The sequence below is a fragment of the Aspergillus ochraceoroseus genome, assembly GCF_002846915.1.
Source record: "Aspergillus ochraceoroseus IBT 24754 chromosome Unknown P175scaffold_6, whole genome shotgun sequence".
Classification (NCBI taxonomy): Eukaryota; Fungi; Ascomycota; class Eurotiomycetes; order Eurotiales; family Aspergillaceae; genus Aspergillus; species Aspergillus ochraceoroseus.
Genome location: NW_024468481.1, coordinates 2,194,383 through 2,216,551, shown reverse-complemented (window position 1 = coordinate 2,216,551; position 22,169 = coordinate 2,194,383). Strand labels below are relative to the sequence as shown.

The window sequence follows — 22,169 nt, the reverse complement described above, 5'->3', positions numbered from 1 at the left end:
AATCCTAGGTGGTTAGCATGGTCATACTGCCTAGTTCAGTTATATAACAGGCAGAATCAAGTGAATGACTTAGCTAACTACCTGGAGTTTTGGAAATATTTAAATAAGTAAATATATTGCTAGCAGCCAATCTCTAGGAACTTTGCCCTCAGCCCTATTGAGTCATGTAATCCTAGCTGGGCCCAATATGATCTATATCAGTTATGTGATAGCCAGTCTAACCCTATTTGGCAGGCGGTCAGGCAATATTATCAAACAGCTGCCCAGCAAATTGAATTCCTAGGAAGGGTGGTTAAATTATAGCAGGAAAGTTACTATCTAGTTTGCTTTTTAAAATAGGATAGTAAGTTTTTATTTCTTTATTTATTTCTTTCCTAATTAGGAAGTTTATTTACTAATTTAAACTTTAGGATCTAAATTACTAGATCCTTCTATATCTACTAGGATTTTTGCCCATTTATTTAAAAATTGCCCTGAAAATACTACTTGGGTAATTCAACTTGAGTAATTTAGGGCTTCTTTGGGTAACCTTATTCCAGATACATGCTATTTTAGGTGTTTTCTACCTACTAAGGTTTGTAAGGGTCCTAATGAAAGTAATAAAGGTCTTACATGCCTAGTACCTGACCTAGTTGTATTATTATAGATCCTAACAAAGCAGAATTTGGATCAAATTCATGCAAACCCTACTAAATATTGGAGGGTTGAAATTCTGCCTGAAAATCTAGGCAACCAGACCTTCCTAAAATGGAAATAGGATCTAGATACTAAAATTACTAAAGGAGTCCTTTATTTCTACTACTTTTTTCTAAATATATCTAAATTATAGCTAAAAATTATACAGGGCCCTAATATAGTTTAGATTTATTTTATTTATTTTATTTATTTTATTTATTTTATTTATTTTATTTATTTTATTTTATTTATTTTATTTATTTTATTTATTTTATTTATTTTATTTATTTTATTTATTTTATTTATTTTATTTATTTTATTTATTTTATTTATTTTATTTATTTTATTTATTTTATTTTATATTTCTATACTAGCTACTATTGATATTTTAATTTTAAAAAATGTGGCCTGAAAAATAAGGCATTAATAGTTGCTGCCTAGTAAATAAGGCACCTATATGGTTGCCTGACCCATCTAGTTAACCCTAGGGTATTAGGGCTACCTAAATAGGTCTAGACTACCCGCAGCTTGGCATACCCCATCAAAAAAAACCTGTTTTTTTCTTTTGACTTTCTACCTTCCTAATTAGGGAATTTTTGATTTTTTTTAAATATTATAAAATTCTACTTCATTAGCTATCTAGATATCTAATTTTTATTAAAAAAGACCTAGAATTCATGATTTTAGGGGGGGGTATCGTATCAAACCCAATACCCCCCCCCTAGAAACCCTAAATTTTTGCAGAGTACCCCCCCCGGTATCGTGACAGAATAGTAGTAGAATTCATGATTTTAGGGGGGGGTATCGTATCAAACCCAATACCCCCCCCTAGAAACCCTAAATTTTTGCAGAGTACCCCCCCCGGTATCGTGACAGAATAGTAGTAGAGTCCCACTAGGCCGAATAGGTGCTAGGGCTGGGTTGAGTCCCGCTAGACCTGAATAGGTGCTAGGGCTGGGTTGAATCCCGCTAGACCTGGTTGCGCTACCAGATTTGAACCACGCCTACCTGCTCACAGCCCTTAGCTTAGCCTAGCTGGCTTAGGGCTGGGGGTCCCTACTGAATATATGCTAGTTGGCTTGCGGTCAAGCCTTATCTCAAGGAAGGAGATAGTTGTCACGGCGTGTACTAGGTGCACTGGTGCCAAGGCAATGATTACTAGGGTATATAAGGTGGGATTCGGGCAGATCAGACATCAGGTCTGATCATAGTGACCTTTTGGTCCAATGGTATAGTATGTTGCCTGAATCACATGCTCTTACACTGCCCCCTGACAAATCTTCTTAATTATATTAATGTCACGGCGACCACGTGACATGCAACCACATGCCGAACCACATGCCGAACCACATACCTAGTAACTGAGGGTAATTAGGAGAATAGCAACATTCAAGTTACTTGCACTGCGCTAGTAACTTGACTAGGTAATATAAATAGTAATATAATAACCTCTAAAGTACTAAGAGGCAAGTACTTTATTTTATTACTTTTAATATCTTCTTATTATTCTTATATTCCATATAGCTTTACTTCCTTTACTAATACTACCCATACTCAAGTACCTTACTAGTAAAATACTTATAATTTAAAGTACTTCCTTAATTAAGTAAAGTAATATAATAAGTATAAGAAGAACTATTTATTCCTCTTCCTAAGAAATAATAAATCTAAACTTTATAGAATCTATAATTATAGTTCTAGAAACTATTATTAAGGAAGGTTTAATAGTACTAGTAACTTTCTAGTACTAACTTATTAAGTTAATAGAAGATAATAAGCTATAGTACATGACCTAATACATGGTATAAGCTATGTAGATAAGTAGGAAGAAGGTGCCCGAACTTAAGTTCTTTAAGGTATAAAACCTAAAGGAACTTAGTATCTTCCTGGAAGACCTTTAAGATTACTTTAGGTTATAAGGGAAACTTTATAAGAGTAATATAGCTAAGGTCTACTATATTATAGATTGCCTAAAAGATAATATAAAGCAGGTATAGTACTCTAAGTATAAAGTAAATCTTAAAGAACTTACCTATATAGAGTTTACTAAATTCCTATAGAATTTTCTAGAATTAGAAAGAGATTATAGGTAAATAATAGCTTACTAGCTCCTATATATAAGATAAGGATTATAATAGAGTATATAAACTCTAATAACCTAGATAGAGGAATTTATTCTAATAATTAAAGCTAATTTTAAAGAATTTCTCTACTAGCTAGCTATTTAAATAGCCTAGCCTGAATTATATAAGGAAATCTAGTAGGATATAATAATATTATAAAGTCTAGCTAAAGTTACTAAACTAGGGGCAAGGTATAAGAAATTTTAAAAATAAGAGAAATAGGAAAAGCTAAATAGAGTATAATTAAACTAACTTCTAGAGTCTTATATATTAAAGGATAACTTAAGAAAGAAAAAAAAAAATAATAATAAAGTAATAAATTCCTAACTAAATAAATTCTAGTAGAAAGAATTAAAGAAGGAGTAGTAAAACTACTAGAATTAATAAAAGGAAGGCTAATACTACTAGTATAATTAAACTAATTATATTATAAGGAAATGCTCCTAGTATAAAGAAGGTATTAAGGGGGCAGGAGAATTAAAGGACTAGGATTAATAATAATTAAATATTCTAGAATTTCTAGTACTCTAATAGAATAAAGAAGTATTAATAGAACTTTTCCTAGCTACTATAGTTATCTTAATAAGTAAGAAATAGATTATAATAAGGGCGCTTATAAATACTAGAGTAAATAAGGACTTTATTTCTTATTACTTTTTAGCTAAAGAAGGAATAAATCTTAATAAGATAAAGATAGAGTAACTTATATATTTTATTAATAGCTTAATAATACTATACTATATAAGATTTTAAGTAAAGAGCTAAATTATAGATAGCCTTAATAAAATTAGAGAATTTAATATAGAATATTATATAATAAATTTAGAAGAAAAAAAATATTAATTAATCTTAGGGTATAGCTAGCTAAGCCTGATTAATTTTAATATTTTCTTAGTAGTAAATACCTAGTACTACTAAGGAAAAAAGTTAAAGATTAAAATTAAATTATCTAAGTAATTTAAAAGTATAATAAGATAAGAATTTACTATACTAGTCTTAAGCTAATTATATAATAATAGTAATATAATAGGGGCTCTTTTTAAATATTATAAAGAATAGAAATTAGTATTCTTAGAGAAAGAAATAGAGGTATTCTTCTTTAAAAAAGCTAGTTATAATATATTATTAGTTACTAGTATAGTACTATTAATAGGCTAGCTATATAGTATATTAAAGATAGAGTTAGTAATCTTAAGGGAGTATATTAATTAAATATTAGAAAAAGAATAGATCTAGCCCTTAATAAGTATAGTAGGTATGCTAGTACTTTTTATATAAAAGGCTAATAGGTTACTATAACTTTATATAGATTATAGGGGCCTGAATATAATTATTATTAAGAACTAATATTCCCTCCTATAAATTAATAAACTAATAGACTAACTAGTCAGAGCTAAATAATTTATTAAACTAGATTTATAAGATACCTACTACTAGATTTATATTTATTAGGATAATAAGTAGAAGATAGTATTTTATATAAGGTATAAATACTATAAATATCTAGTTATATCTTTTAAATTATATAATATTCTAGCTACCTTTTAAATATATATTAATAAAGTAATAAAAGAAATCCTGGATAAATTTTATATAATATATCTAGATAATATTCTAATTTATTTATAAATAAAAGAAGAGTATAAGTATTATATTAGTAAAGTACTATTATATTTTTAGAAGTATAACTTTTATATAAAATTTTTAAAATATAGCTTTTATTAGGAGGAAGTATATTTCTTTAACTTTATTATAAGAATTAAAAGAATCTAAATAGATCTTAAGTAGGTATATATTATAAGTAACTAGCTAGAATTATATTTATTTTATAATATTTAAGTATTTTTAGGATTTATAGGATATTTTTAAAAATTTATTTACTAGTACTCTAAGATTACTGCCCTACTAAGTAATATACTAAAGGGAATAGTAAAGGGGAGAAAGAGTGGCCCCTTTAAGATAATAAAGAATAATTAAAGTACTTTTAAGATACTAAAGTAGGTATTCTCTAGATTCCTAGTACTATAGTATTTTAACTTAGAATAAGAGATATTTCTAGTAATTAATATATTAGGTTTTATAATTATAAGAATCCTAATATAATATAATAGTATCTAGTCTATAAAGATATAGTATATTACTTAGTAACTTATAGCCTTCTACTTAAGAAAGTTAATTAAGATAGAGAGGAGGTATAAAATTTATAACTAAGAATTATTAATTATAGTAGAATACTTTAAGGTATAGTATTATTATCTTAAAAATAACTTATATATAATATATATATAAATAAATTATATAAATCTAAAATATTTCTATATTATTAAGACTTTAAATTAATATTAGGCTAGATAGGCTAAGCTTTTAGTAGTATATAATTTCTAGATTAAATATTAGCCTAGTAGCCTTAATCTAGCTAATATACTTTCAAGATAAAAGGATTATAAACCTGCTTAATAAGATATAGCTAAAGGACTCTTACCTATATTTTAGGTAAAGTTAGGAGGTTTATAGAATAATTAAGGTAGGAGTAAGATAGTAGCTTTTTAAGAAACCCTAATTATATGATTAAAAGATCTAGAACTTTTGATCTAAAGAATACTAGTATAAAGGGTAGCTAGTAATAAGTAAGTCTATAGGATGCTATTAACTACTCTATAAGACCTATTTTAGGAGATATAATATAGGAATATTTATATAAGTTAAATTTAGAGTAATACTAGTAAGAAATGCCTAGTATACTAGAGATATACTTAAATAGTAGGGAAACTATCTAAATAAAAAATAATAAAGTAGCTTAAGAATAATATTAAATAAAGATAAATTTATAAGAATAGATAGTATATTAATAATAATAAACTAATATAATATAATAAGATTATCTATATCCCTTCTAATTAAGTAGTATACTAAAAATTATTAAAAGTATATTATAATAATCTATATATAGGTTACTTTAGTTAAGAGAAGATATTAGATCTTATTAAATAAAAGTTTTACTAGAATATTCTATAATATAATATTAAGGAATATATAAAGAGTTATCTAATTTACTAGAAAATAAAGATATTTAGATAGCTTTTACTAGGCTAGCTTATAAAGCTTCTAGTACTAGAATACCTTTAGTAGGACCTAATTCTAGACTTTATTATAGGTTTATTACTATTAATATAAAAGAGATACATATATAATACTATTTTAATAATTATAGATTAATATATTAAGAAAACTAAATATCTCCTAATAATAGAAAATATTAATACTAAGGAGCTAGTTAATATATTTATAAAAGAGATTATATTTAAAATAAGAATATTAAGGAGTCTAGTAAGTAATTATAACTTACTCTTTACTAGTAAATATTAGACCTAGCTATACTAAGAGCTTTAAGTTAAAGAATAACTAAGTATTATATTCTACCTATAAATAGATAGCTAAATAGAATATTAGAACTAGATATTAAAGACTTATTTAAGGACCTATATTAGTTACTAATAAATTAATTAAGTAAACTAACTAGATATAGTAGAATTTATATATAATAATATAAAAAATATATTATTAGGGATATCTCTTTATAAGATATAGTATAATTACTAGCTAGTACTACTCAAGCTTGCTAATATTAGGGACTCTAGTATAGTTATAGTAGTAGGAAAATAACTTAACTAACTATAAATAAAATATTATTAGCTAGAAGAGAGCCTATACCATGCTACTAAATAATAAGTAAGAAGCTATAATAGGAGGTATTATCTAACTAAATATTATATAAGCTAATAGATACTACTATTTATAAAAAATATCTATATATAGAGATCTAGTAAGAAGCTAGATACTAAATATAAAGGACTATTTAAAATAGTTAAAATAATAGATTAATAAATATACTACCTATAATTACCTAAATTATATAGGAAAATCTACCTAGTCTTCTATATATTACTCCTTAAGGAATAGAATATAAGAGATAGTAACTTACTAGTATTACTCTAGCTAGTTATTATTAATAATAAGGAAAAATAAGAGGTAAAATAGATTATTATATAATAAAAGTTATATAGCAAAGACTAATACCTGGTTAAATAGAAAGGATAGCTAATATATAAGAATATTTAGTAATTAATAGAAGATTTAGAAAATATATAAGATATTTTAAATAAATTTTACTATATAAATAAGATATAGGTAAGGTACTAGTAAAATATTATAAAATAGTAAAATATAAAAATAATAAATTAATAAAATTAAGAAATTAAAAAGACTATAAAAAGTATATTAATAATACTATTCTTTCTCTTTTTTTTACTAGATTTTAAGATTTAATAGGGATATACTATAGGTATTAAGGAATCTTAAGAAAATAACTTAATTTTATTATATAAAAATAGAAATAATAAAGTACTTATATTATAATATTAGTAAATCCCTAATTATTATAATTATTCTAAATCTTCTTATTATTATTCTCTAACTCTATTATACTATTCCTAACATACTATATATTAAGTAGGTAAAATATATTATAATTAATAAATTAAAGTAACCTCTCTATCTAGTTCTTAGTCTTAAAATAATAGATAAAAATCTTAATAATATAGGTCTATCAGGCACAGGCTACTATATCTATTATTCTACTAGATATTACCTAAATTTTCCTAAGACTAACCTATACTAGCAGGATAATAAGAAAGTACTTTTTATATAAGCAGGTATATTAAGTATATTATTATTCTAGATTTAGGCATATATAGAAACAGGTTTCTATAAAACTATTATTTATATACTACTAAGACTTGGTATAATATAAGTAATATAGTATTTATATAATAGCAGCCAGGCTAGTAGAGGTAACTAAAATAGTCAGAGTAGCTAGGACTATAATAATAGCAGGAATGACAGGAGCCAGTGCAACAATAGGAGCTAGTATGATAATAAGAGCTGGCGCGACAATAGTAATAGGAGTAGCTGGAGTCACTATAGTAAAAGAAGTAAAGGAAGAGGTAGTAGGAGTTACTATAATACTAGAAGTAGTTATAAAGAATAAGGGGGATATAATCCTGCTAGATAATAAAATAATAATAATAGAAACTATAAGAAATATACTAGTAGTAATAGAAGTTATAGGTACTATAATTAGTATTAATATAGGGGGGTTTACCACAGGAGCCTATAAATAATTAGTATAATAGATCTATGCTGCTAGAATAAAGGCACCTATAGAAGTAGAAATAATAATAACTAAATAAGCTCTTTTCTATAAAGATATAGCTAGTATAATATCTAATAGAGAATATTTTAAGAGAGCCATAAGATTTATAATATAGTTAGCTATTATTATAATACTTAAGTAATAATAACCTACCTAATATAATATATTAACCTATTAAGAGGGACCTTTTAAAATATAGATTAAGTTAGAAGAAGTATATATAGAGAAGTATTCCCCTATAATATTTATATTATAATAATATCTTTACCTATTACTAGTATATCTAGCAAACTATCTATTCTTATTTATTATCTTATTTAAAGTAAAATATAATATTATTTATATCTTATTTAATAAAATATAATTAATAAAGATAGTATTATATATATTATTATTATTTCTAGTATTAAATAAAAAAGTAAGTTATATTATACTAACTAGGACTAGCTCCTCTTTAATAGAGTATTAAACTAGATCAGGCATAGCATATATAGCACGCAGACATGCCACTAAGAGAAAGGAAGGCAATTATTATAGTAACTATATAATATATAACCATATACTAAACCATATACTAAATTATATATCCAGTAACTAAGAGTAATTAAGAGAATAGCAATATTTAAGTTATCTATACTATACTAGTAACTTAATTAGGTAATATAAATAGCAATATAATAACCCCTGAAGTACTAAGAGGCAAGTACTTTGTTTTATTACTTCTAATACCTTCCTGCTATTCTTGTACTCCATGTAGCTTTGCTTCCTTTACTAACACTACCTATACCCAAGCGCCTTGCCAGTGAGATGCTTACAATTAAATCTATATAGTCTTAATATAAGTACTAGCTTTATTCTTTTTATTATACTTCTAATTTACTATATAGCTATTTTAATACCTATATTTATTAAGAAAGTCAATAACTTTATTATATAAATAAAATTATTAAGACTATAGGCTAGTAGGGAGAAAAATATAATTATAAGATTAATCTTCCTAGTAATTAGTTTATTACTTATTCTCTAATTACTTATTCTCTTTATAGTTATGGCCTTTAAAAGATCTATTTATTAAAGCTATTATTACTATATATAGAATCTATATTTATAGTAATAATAATAATAATAGTAATAATATTTAATATATACTTAATAGTAAATATATAGATTCTATAATAAGAGCCCTATAATAAGAGCCCTAATACTATACTTAGAAGGGAGATTTTCATAGAAGCTATACTTAATCTAGTATAGGTCCCACTATTAGATCACGTGGGGGTGTGTGGATAATGTAGGGGGTGCGAGGATATCAAGGGGGGGTGTGTGCCTAACACGACCCTAAATATATGCTAGTCGGCTTGTAGTCAAGCCTTATCTTAAGAAAGGAGATAGTTGTTATGGCGTGCACTAGGTGCACTAGTGCTAAAGGCAATAATTGCTAGGTATATAAGGTGGGATTCAGGCAGATCAGACATCAGGTCTAATCATAGTGACCTTTTGGTCTAATAGTTTAGACATGTTGCCCGAATCACATGCTCTTACATTAGCTCCTAGTCAATGAATATCTGAATCTGACTCTGCACCTTGACACTACGGCTTCGCGCCGTGACACACTTACAGTCACCATGACATTTACTAGGTATATATTAGGCTTATAACTATTAGATAAATTACTAAGAGTAATGCCTAGTATTAAATTATTTAGAGATAAAGGTCTGATTCTTTCTATTTTACTAAAATAACTAGAGTTAAATATACTGAAAAGAGGGGTAAAGTAGGGATAAAAGAAATATAATCTAACTAGTATAGGAAAATGAAAGGTGGGACTGGAATGGCTGGAAATAACTTCTGAAATTGGCAATTTTGTAAGGTTTCGCTGTATCCAAAGTCTAACAAAATATGAATTCAATGTGACTCTCTAGTAATAATATATACTTGTGTGGTTCATTTGTCTCTCTTTGGAGTCAGCTTCCTAGGGAGGGCGGAAAGTTAGCAAGATCCAGTGTAGATATTCTCATAGTATATAACTACTTACCATCAAAACTCCCATTTCAGTAACCAAATCATCTTCGAAATCTAACCATTCCTGTTGTTCCTCTGTTATGTGACCAATATCAAATGTTTGTGCCCTGTCGAAGTCAATCCAGATCGCCCTTTTTGGGTCACCATCGACAATCATCATGTTCCTCGGGTGGATATCGCTGTGTTCAACTTTGGCTGCATGGATTTCCTTAAGGCCCTTGATGAAATTTTCCATCCTCTCCTTTGTATAGTTTGTCCAATGCAAAGTCTGCATATTAGGAATATACTCTAACAAAATGCCATTTGGAGGATACTCATCCCTCAGAAATACTTTAAGGTGCGGCTGATAGAGCTTCGGGTCAAGATTATCAATTGTTCCATAAAACTGCGGTACAATACCGCGCTTGCAAAGAGCATATTTTTGAAGTCGTCTATATGCTGTGACTTCGCAGGTATGGATGTCTGTCTCACGATGGGTTGACTCGTAATACTGTTTTGGCCCACGCCCATGATGCTGTTAAGTATCAGAAAGTCGTCCAAATATCTGAACTATATTGGTACACTGACCACTTTCAAAATATAGGTGACGTCTTGAATAGCCACGAGGAATAAAGCAGAAAAGCGTGAACATGATAATTGGTGTTTGAAGTTTATGTCCGAAGGTGACAGCTTGGTGAGCTCCATGGAAGTCGAGTTGAATCAAGCAAGAAAGCAAAGGAGAGACGTGTACTGATTAGATACCTTTCTGTCGGAATTTGAGATAATCCAAACTGAGTATTACAAGGTATTCTCCGTTCCTTAGACACAGACTCCGGCGGAAGTGCAACAAATTGGACACATGTGTGGTTAGTTGAGGTGGGGTTGGAAGATTCCATGAGCTCTGGCGGGCTATTGGGAAGGACTTGGCATATGTAATTATGTGACTCATCGCAAATACCTCAAACATCCAATATGTATTACACATCATGCCGACAGCAGCTTCACAGAGATACCAGCAAATCGGAAAATATGGATTGCTTCGGACCCCCTCACGAGAAAATCAGATGTCAAAAGTACTAATGGCAGATTTAATCTATAAAAGGCTTGTAAAATTTAAGCAGCTTTACTAGGTTGGTTGTCAAGTATTTGCATTTTAACAAAATGGCAAACCAAGTGTCCCTGCTTACTTACTTGCAGGTAGCTCTACCCGCTATCCCAGCCAATCCTCCACAACCTTCAGGACCCAATACCACGAACGACTCGTATAGCTTTCAGGACATTCACAATCTTACTATTTGGGAAGAATTTAATTTGGCAAATATCCTCCAAACATATCAAACTGTCTTGACAACCTCTTCCCTTGCTGCTGATCCATTCCCCACCTCTCCACCAAATGCGATTAATTCAGAAAATCCTCTTCGGCATAGAATTACCGAAATGATATCGACACGTTTGCGGCGGGCTCTGCGTACAGGGTTTGCCAGTTTGAGTGCAGTAAAACAAATGAATGGTCTTACTATCCTCTCCTTTGATGTTGGAGAAGCAGCAAGAACAATCGGCACATATACCCCTGATATAGCCTACTTCACTGCTGGGAGTCAGCCTGGTACTAGTTGGAATCGAGCCCCTGGAGATGTCAAACCTAGTTGGAAATGGGATACGGCGATGAGCAGCGGAACCAATTACCAACGCAAAGAATATCGCCAAGCGCTGAGTCAATCATGAGCTCGTAGTCATTCGAAGGGTTGACAACAATGGCAATTTGCGACTGTCTCGGCCGATTCCCTGGGAAGTCGGAGGCACAGCGGCACATCCGCGTTTGACTATTCTGCTTGCACTCTGGTACCTTGGCATGCTTGCAGCCAAGGACCAGGGCCCTGGGTGTTGGAATATGTGATATTTCGTCCATTTATTCTGATGAAAGTGAAGATGTGGGTTTTTGGGGGCTGACTGGGAGTATGCTTTTCTTTTCTATGCACATGCGTTTGACTAGTAGTATCTAAAATTCAATACACCCCTATAGTGTCAGCATGGTTAGTTACTATTTTAGTTAATAATAAGATTTTGGGGGCCGCAATATATAGATATTGCGGTAGTAAGGGTATATAAGGCGGAATATGAGGGTCAGATTATCTGGTGCTTCCTAGCCAGAGCTGCATAGAATTCAAGCTTATTTTACAAAGCGTTCTCATTTTACACCAATTTAATATGGATGATTGTGCTCGCCCAAGTACAGAAATATTCGACCCCACTCTCCAAGAAAGTTATGGAAGATGGGCCTGTGCTGGGGAAATTAATCCGAGAAATGATTACATAGGCCGCGCAGCATGACTTGCTAATAATAAAATCGATCAGGTACCCTACGTTTGACGCGCCGAAGGCTTCGTCTCACACTACGCGCAACCGTTTAGTTCTTTGTTCTGGGCTAAAGAATATTCTGTTGACTCTATGTCAGCTGAATCTATACCGAGGGGGTTAAAGCAGCAATCCAAATATCGGCATTAGTAGTCACTATCTTAAGGTAGTAATAGAAATTTGTATGGATTAAATCCATTTTTGAATGGTTCGAAAGAGAAAAGGAATAACAGCATGAGAAAAGAAGGGTCTCAAAAAGCTACCCACTGCACTATACCGAAGCCTGGTTACTAACAGAGAGAAATTGTGGTTTATTAGTGGGAATTCAACCAGGGATCTGATAGAAGCTCATGGGCGCTCTGTCTTTCCTCCGGATCCCATTGTAGCATTTTTCGGATGAACAGTAAAAACATCGTTTTGTTTTCGCCCTCCAAGTACTCTTCCGATTCCTCCAGTGAGTAGTGGGGCACTTCTACGGCAGCGTTCCATTGACCTGTTTCAGAGGTTAGGCGGAGTCCTATTACTTAGTTGCGGTGCTCCTTACCTAGACCATTCCAGTACTTTTGACTTTGGGGAGACTTGTGAAGGAAAGTAAGTGGAGGAGATCCTAGCATAGCTTCCATTTCAGCAAGGAGGTGTACGTCTGACTGATCCCCATTAGGCGCTCTACCATCAAACAAATGATGGTCTTCAAATAGGTCCCAGACTAATACCCCGACATTCCATATGTCGACTTTTGACGTCCAACTCATCCCGAGGATAACCTCTGGGGCGCGATAAATATCTGGTTGAATCAACCCATTGTGAACATCCCCTACGCGTGCTTCACCAAAGTCTGAGAGAAGTGGCATGCCAAAACCTCTCCACCCCTTCTTCCGATGGAACGGGCGAGACTTGTAGACAATGCGGGGACCATCAATCTTACGCGGACTGGGGTCAGTTTCCTCGGCATTTTCCCATTCACAAAAAATTGAGTCGTCTCTAGAGGCAATAATAATATTCTTGGCTTGTATATCTATGCATATATTAGCCATTAGTAAGCTATTGGGGGTCCAGAGTGCCACACACCAGTATGTATTACCTGAGCTTCCGAGTGTAGATAGTCTAGGGCGTGTAAGATTTGTTGCAGTGCTCCCTTTAGTAAGTCCTCGGGAAGACTTTTTGGATCTAGGGTTGCCTGAAAATGTAAGAGGCTCGTTAAAAGTGGCTCATAAATAATGCACTGATGGTTACCACTCGGACCCTCAATCTCAAACTCGTCTATCATTTTACGGACGAGAGAGCTTCCGGGATGATGTGTATTTATAGTCGAAAGATGCTTAAGTACTCGTACTTCTCGATCTTCGGCACCTTGGATGTAGATTTTTAGAGCAATATATCGATGCTCACTATCTAAATTTAGCTCTGTCTAATTAAGGCTGCAAGAGATGCCTACCGGAGGTCACGGCAAAACCAGACTGTAGAACTTGCGCCAAACCCCAACTTGCTCAGAACCTGGTACCTGGATACGAAAACATCGCCAAGTTTGACCGGATAAAAAAGGCCTCGGTCGTATGCGGGCATTCGCTCCTCTTCAATTTTTGTGGCGGAGTCCAATATGGGAAACTTGGAAGGCTTGAGTATCCGTGGAGGGGAGGGGCATTGTCTAAAAAATCGATGGAGTCGAGAGAGTCGATTCATATTTAAGATTCAGTGGTAGATTGAGAATATATAGATAGATTAATGTTTTACGCTTGTTCAGGAGACCAAAGTTGAAGTCCTCTAGATACCGCGGATTTATTTATAGGCAAGGGGAACGTGACCACATGACTAGCGGCTTGAGCTGCGATTAGGTACCCTTGCCGCCGACCCGCCTTTGCTAGCTTGCGCCAACCATAGGCCGGCCGAATACTTGGCTGAATACCTAGGTAGGTACCTAGGTAGATATTGCCTTGGTAACTTGTGAGTTAGTGTCTATCAATGGATGAGCTGTCAGAAGGGAATCCACAGTTTCCGGCACTAGCCTTATATCCCATTTAAATATCATTCCTAAGCTTTCCATACCTCAAATAGTATGCCCAGAACAATTTCATATCTACATGAAGGGAGGCCAACCAGATGTAGTATACAACAGGACTACAAACCACTGTTTCTTGTATGGGATAGGCAAAGAGCACTAAACCTTGCGCTTACAATAATAGCTCCCCCAAACTAAGTACATTGGCAATACTCCCAAGAGGTTCTTTATACTGCACTGACTGTTTTTTATTTACTTGTTCCATCCTCATGCACATGCTTTGTCTTGATACGGTTTTCATTTTCGTCCAAAAACTGGAGAGAAATCACGTCCTGTTGATCACTTGGGTCCTTGTGTGATTGATGTGCTACAGCACCCCTAGACAATAAATAAGCACTCTGAAATAATAACCCATATTACCCTACTAACTTGATCTTTAGCTTTTTGAATTTGGGATCCTTTATATCATGTTAGCAGGTTTCTGGAGGTTAAATGTTTTCTAGAATTATATCTCTTACAGCGTTTTCCTCTTCTGTTGCACATTTATCAACACTTAATGCCCACTGTGCACCGTTCTTGTTCTCTACCCTTACTTGCTCCAGAGTAACCTTGCCCACCACTGTATAAAATCGCCTAGCAATGGATGCCATTGTTACAGGTGTGATGACAGGAATAATCTAGGGAAGATATCAAAATAATAAGTAGATAATGAACCTTTGAATTGAATATATGTGCTTCTTCGGCAGGGTTTATATATCTTGAGGGGCAATGGGAGGGTCCGCGCCGGCCAGTAATCTAAGCAGTCCAAGGGCTAGGTAGTTATCCAGTTTTGAAAAAGCAAAAAACGAAAGATAAAAGTCCCTATGTCCCTTTTACCAGTAAAATGCCTCTACCCCTAATTGATCAGGGTACCTCGACCGCTTGTGGGCGTCTTAAGTATCAAGAATACGGGGAGTCTGGGTATTGATGGATAGTTTTAATAATCAGGTTCATAGGTCTTGCTGGTCTTCCTATCGCAGTGCTACTGGACCTGAAGGACAGGTGGCAATACAATAAAAGCATTCCTATTTGAATTTCTTAATAAAGCAGCTATTCACGAAATCAATTTTGCATACCAGTTATGTTGGTTTATCAATGATCTATTTACCACATTAAGAGCGTACTAAAGACTTCTTCGGTCCTCGCTCTAGCATGTTTTGGCTTTTATACTTTCTCAGCGGTGTTTGATTATGACTATTTACATCACCCGCTCAATGCAATGATTTGGTCCGCCATCTCCGGTAATTCCTCTGTAACAGCATCCATTCTAGCATCAAATATATCCCAACATCCTTCCTTCTCATACACCTAATGCGGTGGTGACAATGCAAAGTACTTCTTCAACCGGAACATTTCCGGGCCAATTGGGGCAGCAACCGGGATTTCCCAATTTGGAAAGTCTGGTAGGAGGAGAGAGGGAGATCGGAAACTGGCAACCTGTTTATAATTGAGGAAGTAGATTGGGCGGTTGAAACGAAAGATCACTGATATACATGGTATTTTCTCCTCTTCAACTACGTCCGTTCTTGCGAGGAAAAGACCACAACTGGAGGGTACTAATTAACTAGAAATGTCGCTTGGTTTTCCATCTTGTGGATCTACATCGGCGGGAATGGAAACTTACAAATATCTTCCTGTACGGAATCCACTCACTGCATTTTGGCTGCGCAATCCAGATGAGCTGCACGAACATCGCTCGACCCAAGAACTCCCTGAACAGAGCGATATCGTAATCATTAGGGCGGGATACACCGGGGTGAGCATTGCATACCACCTAATTAAGGAACGTGTGGCCACTATCTCGTCTATCACAATTCTGGAGGCTCGCGGCGCGTGTTCTGGTGCAACGGGCCGCAACGGGGGTCATCTACGCCCGGATATGTACGGCCATATTCCAACCTATATCCATCGAGCGGGCGCTGAGGCATCTTGTGAAGTTGCCGAATTTGAGATTGCATGTATGCACGCAATCAAAACTATGATTGAGGAACAGGAAATAGACTGCGACTTTACTTACACGCGCTCCATTGATGTTTGGTGTAACTTGGAAACTGCAAAGAAAGGCAAGGTAGTTTACGACGACATGGCGCCATGCTTTGAGTACATGAGGGATGTGGTCTATACCGGCAAAAATGTGGGAGGGGTAAGTTGAGTTTATCCATGCCTTCTTCCGAAACGACATGGCGCATTGTCTCTGAGATGGTTAATATGGATCTTCTAGATTTGTGGTATGAAAGGCGCAACAGCCTGCGCCTCCTATACAGCAGGCACCATATTTCCGTATAAATTCATCATGCACCTACTTAGGGGACTTGTTCACGGCGGCAAGGTTAACTTACAGACGAATACCCCCGCCCTGGTAATTACAAAAGACGCAAAAACCCCCAACATATTTACTGTTGAAACCACCTGTGGTAAGATCCGCGCACAGAAAGTCATTCACGCATCCAATACATACATGTCGAGCCTTCTTCCCGAGTATCGACATAACATTGTCCCCTGCAAGGGGATTTGTTGCCGAATAACCGTTCCGGCGGGGACAACAGCGCCACTGCTCAACAACTCTTATATCAACCGAGCAAAAGATCACGCGTTATCGTACCTAATCCCGAGAGCAGACGGCAGCATTATTGTTGGGGGAGCTGCATCCACCTTCAAACCGTTCTTGGGGCAGTTGTATAATAATGTAGATGATAGCGTGCTTATCGAAGCAGCCAAAGACTACAATAATGATTACATGCAAAGGACCTACCGGGGCTGGGAGAATACTGGTGCCCATGTCAATCAAATCTGGACCGGGGTGATGGGGTACTCATACGACTCATACCCATATATCAGGGTTGTCCCATCCAAATCAGGGCAGTTCATTCTCGCAGGTTTGAACTGTCATGGCATGCCAGTGATTTGGCTAGCAGCAAAGGGTCTCGCCCGAATGGTGGCGAGTAATATTCCTTTCAAAGAGCCGGGCATTCCTCGGTTGTTCGAACCACACAGCATCGGATTGATCGAGCCACGAATGGAAAAGAGGAAGACGGAGATATCGTGGGTGTGGGGAAATCCAGTCCAGCAAAGCAGTAGTTAGTTAGTGCCTAGTAGACTTGACTAGTATCTTAGCTAGTTATCGTCCTAATAACTGGGGTAATAATCCAGACATTCCACAAGCATGATAAATTACCTCTCCTGGAGTATTTCTAAGTTACGCATAGATACGACTCTTGGTAGTTAGTGGTTTATAAGATTCTGTCAGCGCAGTTATGTCTCCAGCCTCTGGCATTCAGTAACAGGCGTGCCAAACAGCTGCGCTCTAGCTTGAGAACCCTGGGTGCGGCCATTACGCACTACAAATTGATGCCTCCGGGCCGCGATACGTTTACATTAATCTGAGTATCTGCCTTGCCATGCAGAACAGAATGCATCGAAAATATCTTGGCAATGTATTCAACATTATGATGGTGGTGGAAATAAGAAACCGGGTTCGGTGGACAGCTTATGAGTTGGAGAGGCGTGTTATGTCCTCCATGAGTTGAATTCTTCCATCACTAATATAGAGTCAGAAAATAATGAATTTCCTCATGGTTAACCGCACGGAATGCATCAATCAGACGCTGACTCCTAGTTACCAGTTGATAACGAGTACATGCCTAGCCAAACAGTTCCTTACGTAGTGGCATGCATTCACCTCGCTCCACGCCTAGAGGAATGTTTCAGCGACAGGTACGTACATTGCTACAGCCATACCCTGCAACGCAAAGAGTGACTGAGGACAAAACTACGATCTTTGGAATAATAGATCCATTGTCCGAGCCTGCCCAAGGGATACGCTCTCAAAAGCCCTAACCAGTTTAGTAATGAAGAAGAATGAACCAGAGGAGTGGTAGGAAGGCCTCCTAATATTAGTTTGAGCAGATAATCCAGGCCACTTTCGCTGTGTTCAATACCTACGACTACAGTATTGTATTCTACGCATGTTTATCAGTCGTGCATTTCTCTTTTATTGTGCCTCATGGCAGTCAGCTTCGGAAATACTAGAGTCGGCAGAGGCGGCAGCTACTACCACCTCCAATCAATCCATCAACAAACCATCATGTCGACAGGAACTGGTAAATTGCTGTATCTTGGCTGCCCTGGCTACGCATAAATAAACGGTTCACATAAGTTCCAGTGGTTATGTATTCCGTATGATTGAGCCCGCCGACGGTGAATGACGGATGGCCCATGGACCAACTAGCTTTTGATGGCAACTTATCCCCGGGAGTGGTAGAAAATAGTTCCAGTCTACCAGCTCTCCGCCTGTTCTATTTTCCTACAGAACTGGCTCTTTTCAGTGGGGGGGAGGGGGATCTCTCTGCCCGCAGGTGCCGCAATGCAGCCCGAGACCCAAGTTCTCTGGGAATTCCTCTCAACCCAAGATCTACGGTTCTATCCTGCCACCTTGGGAAACTAGGAGGCTATATTTCTGTGCAGTCAGAGTTTTATATCCATTAAAGTGCTCTATCCAGTATATTCCAATCATTATGCTTTTACCTACTTTGCTAGTAATTTTTGGCGAGCATTAGCAGGCCCGCTACGCCGTACCCCATCTGCCTACTGAAAGTGGTTAAAGGGTTTAGGGTTAGTCCCAAGGGCCGCAGCTCAGCTACTTGACTCCAAGTTGCAAGTACACTTTCAGAATGAGACTGAGAAGTTAGCTCATAGAGTGATCCGTTCTGGGAAATCAACGCGGACGTATTTCTATGACAAAGCGATGATAGGTAACTAATAACTAACTAGGACACAGAATTCATATCCGCGCCAGAAGGCTTGAGCCCGACAGCCACAATCGCTTCTGTGTCAAACGTAGACATAGTAAGCGATGGCGCCGGCCAGGAATTTGATTCAAACAGTCAAACTTGCAAATTAAAGTTTAGCATAATCGCACGTTTTTCTACCTAATGATAATCCAATAGCAACCAGCAGGATCCAGTGCAAGAATTTTCGCAATCTTGGAAGTGGTCCCATCCCCCAATCACAGGCTATGTACCTTATATGCCTTGTTTACTGCTCGTATTCCTCGTTCCACAAAAGGCTCATCCATTCAGCCCCCTAGTTAATAGTGGATTTACTATAATCCTCTTATACTGATGTCCTCCAGAGACTGTATAATTGTTGTATATGGGTTTCTTATAACACAAGCGGTTCTCGCTCGGCTGAGCTTCCATTTCACTAGTATCGACCCTTCGGAATATGTCCCCCCTTCTGACTACCTTCAATGCGACTCTGGTGTTGTTGGCAAGACGTATGAATGCATGAATGAGACAAGTAACAATCTATCCAACCCTCCGGCTTCTAGCACCCAGACTTTGTATAATCTTCCGGCGAAATGACTATCCCGCCCGGTGGAGTAACATCTAGCTGGTTCCGCAGCCGGAAGTGAATATCCGGTGTACATTCATGTGTCCCTGACTGCAAAATCCGTTGTATCATTTGACATAATCCTTGCTAGATCGGAAGAATGTGGAGTAGAAGTTACCACTGAAATTATGCATGGTAGAATTGAATTGAACTCCCAAGAGTCTTGGTTATGATCATGCTGTTGTTGGCTAAGATCATAATTAGTCGGAATTCTGGTAGTTTGTTCATTTTACAGAGCCAAAGAAACATGCAGTGCGTGTCTGCGGCCTTTATAGCAAGTATTTTTCATTTCCTATTTAAATATTTGTGGGAACATGGCCCCGGGGCAGTTTTAACGCGTAGATGGCTCTGCTATTTAATTCAGTTATAATGTTTCTTCTGCAACTATGTTCATTTAACGCCCTTTAAGGCAGTGAAAAAAAAATTCTATAACATTCTTGGTATTATATACTTGACAGTGGCTTGTACATACCTTAGTAGAGGGCACAGTTCTCGCCATTAGAATGTAAAAAACAAAGCATCCGCACTTAACCCACACCTCCAACCCCACAAAGGAAGATTAGACTACAAAAGAGGCCATTCTTCCCCTTTAAACTTCCACCCACATCTAGCAGGAAGCACCAGAGGGAACATTCTTGCAGTTGCCACGCTTGCCGCCGGTGATCGAGTTGCCCTTCCAGGTCCAGTCTTTACAACTGCCAGAACCACAGAGAATATAGACGTCGGTGGCGGAGCTCTTGACAGAGCCTGTGACTTTCTCGAATGTAATATCATCAACCTTCACGCCGTTGGTGGGTTCACCGGTAGGGCGGCCATTTTTGTAATCCTGCTGGACCACAATACCATACTTGGAGATTTCAGACAGAGTAATATCCTGGAACTTAACACCAGTAACGGATCCAGTGGTGCCATAAACTGTCTTAATTCGGGCACCGTTCTGGGAGTTCACAATCTTGGAGTTGGAAATAGTAACATCATTGACAGTGTTGTCCTTGCGGCCGCCAACAGATCCGATCGAAAGACCGTGGCCACCGTCACAGTGGCCATTGGTGAAGATGATGTGCTGTGTTCGCATCAGTAATCTGCATCGCAATAGGTACTCACAATATATAGAGAAGATTGGGAGCATACCTCGCCAGAATTAATAGCCAAGCAATCATCCTGGTTATAAACAGTAGCACCATCAATGGTGATATAGGTACTGGAGCCAATATCAAAAGCGTCGGTGTTATGTCCCTTGCCGGTTCCGGCGGAGTTATCAATAGTAACCCCAGTGATGGTCAGGTGGTTCGCCTGAATACTGAAACCCTGGACGGGGGTGTTGTAGACCTTAAGGCCCGTAATAGAAGACTGGTCCAGCTTGTGGGCAGCAAAGAACTTGGGCTTGGTCTTGCCACCATTGCTACCTTTGCCATCCCACCAGCGGGCTCCGCCGCAGTCAATCTTGGCTCCGGGGGCTTGCTTGACAGTAATAGAGGTGCCGGACATGGAAATCAGAGGACCCTTCCATTCCTTGTAGCCGAAGGTTGTTTCTCCCTCGAAGATAACCTTGTTGCAAGATCTCACAATCAGCCAAGTGAATGTTCATAGGGTAAATAGACAACAAACCGTAGTTCCGGTCTTGAGACCAGTCAAATCGAGGGTCTGACCCGCGGGAACCGCAATATTTTTGAGAGTGATAGTAGAACACCCGGTTTTGCCGGACTTGGCTGCGGCTGCAGAGGTGAAGGTACAGCTTGCACGCTGCTGAAGATCGGCCATGGGGGCGGCAGTGGCCAGCACAGCGCCCAGGGTCGCGGCCAAGAGAGAAGACTGAAGGAAATGCATCTTTAAAGAATGAAAATGTACCGGGAAAAGGGAATGAACGAGGGCTTGATCAACAGAGAACCCTTTAGAAATAACACAAAATTAAGAACGAGCGCAGGAGAATGAGAGTTTTCTAATAGGGATAGGTCATGGCGAGAATCCCATGGATATTTATATAAGGGCCGCGAAGCCTACATCTGGAGGAGAATATCGGTGCTAAGTTAGAAAAGGGTTAGTGAAGCTACGACGGGGTTCACAACCCATAGCTTGCACATCAACAGTTGAAGAGCTATCTACCCATTAACCTGGTTAAGGCGAATGATGCAAGGCTATCTCCACTTGGCTGTAGAAGCTTCGCCGGAAGTCCTCTGGATTCGGTGTTCTACCGAGACATTGCTCAATATCGATTTCTTGGTCAATTTCCCGAGCCTAGAAATGTTTGATAGTGTTTAAGAATCTTCCAGGAAGGGGCTTCAGGCATATTGGTACTCTCGTTCAGGGACCGCGCGGGTGTTGCAGATGTGTGGGTTTTAATTTGATGATATATGGCTCAGCGGGCTATCTACTGGGT

At 36.5% G+C, this 22,169-nt stretch overlaps 5 protein-coding genes across 5 annotated transcripts; 2 read left to right on the top strand and 3 right to left on the bottom strand.

The window, feature by feature from the left end:
- Positions 1-9,836: 9,836 nt before the first annotated feature.
- Positions 9,837-10,882, bottom strand: P175DRAFT_0483469 (uncharacterized protein). Its single transcript, XM_040895536.1, has 3 exons — positions 10,600-10,882; positions 10,046-10,546; positions 9,837-9,982 (listed from the first exon to the last, which is right to left on the bottom strand). The coding sequence occupies exons 1-3, from the start codon at positions 10,714-10,716 to the stop codon at positions 9,929-9,931; spliced, it is 672 nt and encodes a 223-aa protein (XP_040751125.1). The 5' UTR covers positions 10,717-10,882; the 3' UTR covers positions 9,837-9,928.
- A 210-nt stretch (positions 10,883-11,092) lies between these two features.
- On the top strand, positions 11,093-11,992 carry P175DRAFT_0503250 (uncharacterized protein). Its single transcript, XM_040897587.1, has one exon. It carries the CDS (start codon positions 11,173-11,175, stop codon positions 11,734-11,736), a length of 564 nt encoding a protein of 187 aa, XP_040751124.1. The 5' UTR covers positions 11,093-11,172; the 3' UTR covers positions 11,737-11,992.
- Positions 11,993-12,492: 500 nt separating this feature from the next.
- P175DRAFT_0503248 (putative protein kinase) lies at positions 12,493-14,105 on the bottom strand. Its single transcript, XM_040897586.1, has 4 exons — positions 13,802-14,105; positions 13,435-13,754; positions 12,911-13,381; positions 12,493-12,859 (listed from the first exon to the last, which is right to left on the bottom strand). Exons 1-4 carry the CDS (start codon positions 14,044-14,046, stop codon positions 12,681-12,683), a joined length of 1,215 nt encoding a protein of 404 aa, XP_040751123.1. The 5' UTR covers positions 14,047-14,105; the 3' UTR covers positions 12,493-12,680.
- Positions 14,106-16,013: 1,908 nt separating this feature from the next.
- On the top strand, positions 16,014-17,479 carry P175DRAFT_0510936 (NAD(P)/FAD-dependent oxidoreductase; the record flags this gene model as incomplete). The annotated part of the gene is made up of 3 exons (XM_040898554.1): positions 16,014-16,544; positions 16,623-17,336; positions 17,396-17,479. The coding sequence occupies 3 exons, from the start codon at positions 16,014-16,016 to the stop codon at positions 17,477-17,479; spliced, it is 1,329 nt and encodes a 442-aa protein (XP_040751122.1).
- A 2,727-nt stretch (positions 17,480-20,206) lies between these two features.
- Positions 20,207-22,098, bottom strand: P175DRAFT_0559276 (glycoside hydrolase family 28 protein). The gene is made up of 3 exons (XM_040900907.1): positions 21,401-22,098; positions 20,924-21,340; positions 20,207-20,855 (listed from the first exon to the last, which is right to left on the bottom strand). The coding sequence occupies exons 1-3, from the start codon at positions 21,617-21,619 to the stop codon at positions 20,400-20,402; spliced, it is 1,092 nt and encodes a 363-aa protein (XP_040751121.1). The 5' UTR covers positions 21,620-22,098; the 3' UTR covers positions 20,207-20,399.
- Positions 22,099-22,169: the final 71 nt, after the last annotated feature.